At 38.2% G+C, this 1,470-nt stretch overlaps 1 protein-coding gene across 1 annotated transcript in view; it reads left to right on the top strand.

Moving 5' to 3' along the window:
* Positions 1-1,254, top strand: part of LOC110462430 (cyclin-C-like) — an 8,448-nt gene extending 7,194 nt beyond the window's left edge. The window contains exons 7-8 of the mRNA XM_021516379.1: positions 562-653; positions 1,161-1,254. Coding sequence (XP_021372054.1) covers positions 562-653; positions 1,161-1,254 — 186 coding nt within the window. The remainder of the gene's footprint in view (positions 1-561; positions 654-1,160) is intronic.
* Positions 1,255-1,470: the final 216 nt, after the last annotated feature.

Here is a 1,470-nt window from a genome sequence, read left to right as displayed (position 1 = left end):
TGTTCAGGTCTATGTTTGGGTGGCCACCTAATGATGGTGAGTGTTCAGGTCTAGGTTGGAGTGGCCACCAAATGATGGTAATGTTCAGGTCTATGTTTGGGTGGCCACCTAATGATGGTGAGTGTCCATGTCTGGGTTAGGGTGGTCACCTAATGATGGTGAGTGTTCAGGTCAGGGCTTGGGTGGTCACCTAATGATTGTGAGTGTTCATATCTGGTTTGGGATGGCTACCTAATGAGGTTGTGTGTTCAGGTCTGGATTGTCTGGCCACATAATCAGTGTTCTCATTTTAAGCTGGTTGCTGGCAGAAATGGCTTGCTATTCATCAATTTTGAACCAGCTATATTTTTCAGAATATGTTTATGTCAACATCACAGGATGTGAACATTCAACAACCTATTGCAAAACCTGATAACACTGCATGATGATGGTGCGTGTTTAGGTCAATGCTGCTGACATAATAAATATATTGACTGTTTTGCTGCTCATATTTGATGCAAATTATCTTATACAAAAGGATATCCTAATGATTTGATGTTCCCTGTTTTCTTCACTTTAAAGGACTGTTGTTTGGTGCTATATCACCCCTATCGACCACTGACCGAGTATTTCTCAGACATCGGCCATGAGGACACATTATACCCTCTAGCATGGTAAGTTGTTAAGTCAGTTGTTATTGAAGGCTTGATGCTCCTTCCTTGTCTGTCTTTTCTCACTTTGTTGTTCATGTGTTATAGATCATGCCAAATTTCTAGATGAAAAGGACTGACACAAGTTCCTGAAAGTTAGATTTCTTCTATAAAAAAATTAAGTTTACTTGTTATAGAAAGAAAACAATTATGACTAGGTTGAATTTTAAGATGTAGTCTCCTCCCCCACATGTATAGATATTTTCAATTTGAAGGAACATATAGCAATTCTATTACATGTACTAGCATTTGTTTTGAAAAGGGACATAAAATTATACTTGGCTTTTCATTAGCTTTTGAAACACAAATCCTTTTCATTTTTTCAGTTAAGATAATCTTCAGCATCAACGATTTGTTTTCTGTAATTCAGGTTATCTGTTGTACATAACCACCACTATAATATAACAGGTATACAGTGTTTAGAAGGTCGAGAGATTCTGAATGAATTTATTATCTCTGGTTCTCTTTCAGGCGAATAGTAAACGACAGTTTAAGAACGGATGTATGCCTGAACTACGCTCCTTACCTTGTTGCTCTGGGTAGGTACCAATATTATTTTTGCTGAATGCTTGTGAACAACCTCACAAATACATGTAAGCCCCCTCCAAACTTTCTGGTCAATCTTGTTCCCCTGGGAGACAGCTTACTTGAGGTCAGATATGGTTAGCTGCCTTATTTTGATGAAAACATTAAAGTTTGATACATTACCTGCTCCCTATCTTGTTGCTCTGGGAAGGAAACGAATACCAAATTGTCTTGTTTTGAAGCAGAATTGTTCCCC

Source organism: Mizuhopecten yessoensis, unplaced genomic scaffold (assembly GCF_002113885.1).
Source record: "Mizuhopecten yessoensis strain PY_sf001 unplaced genomic scaffold, ASM211388v2 scaffold10797, whole genome shotgun sequence".
Lineage (NCBI taxonomy): Eukaryota > Metazoa > Mollusca > Bivalvia > Pectinida > Pectinidae > Mizuhopecten > Mizuhopecten yessoensis.
This window is presented reverse-complemented; position numbering and strand designations above follow the sequence as displayed.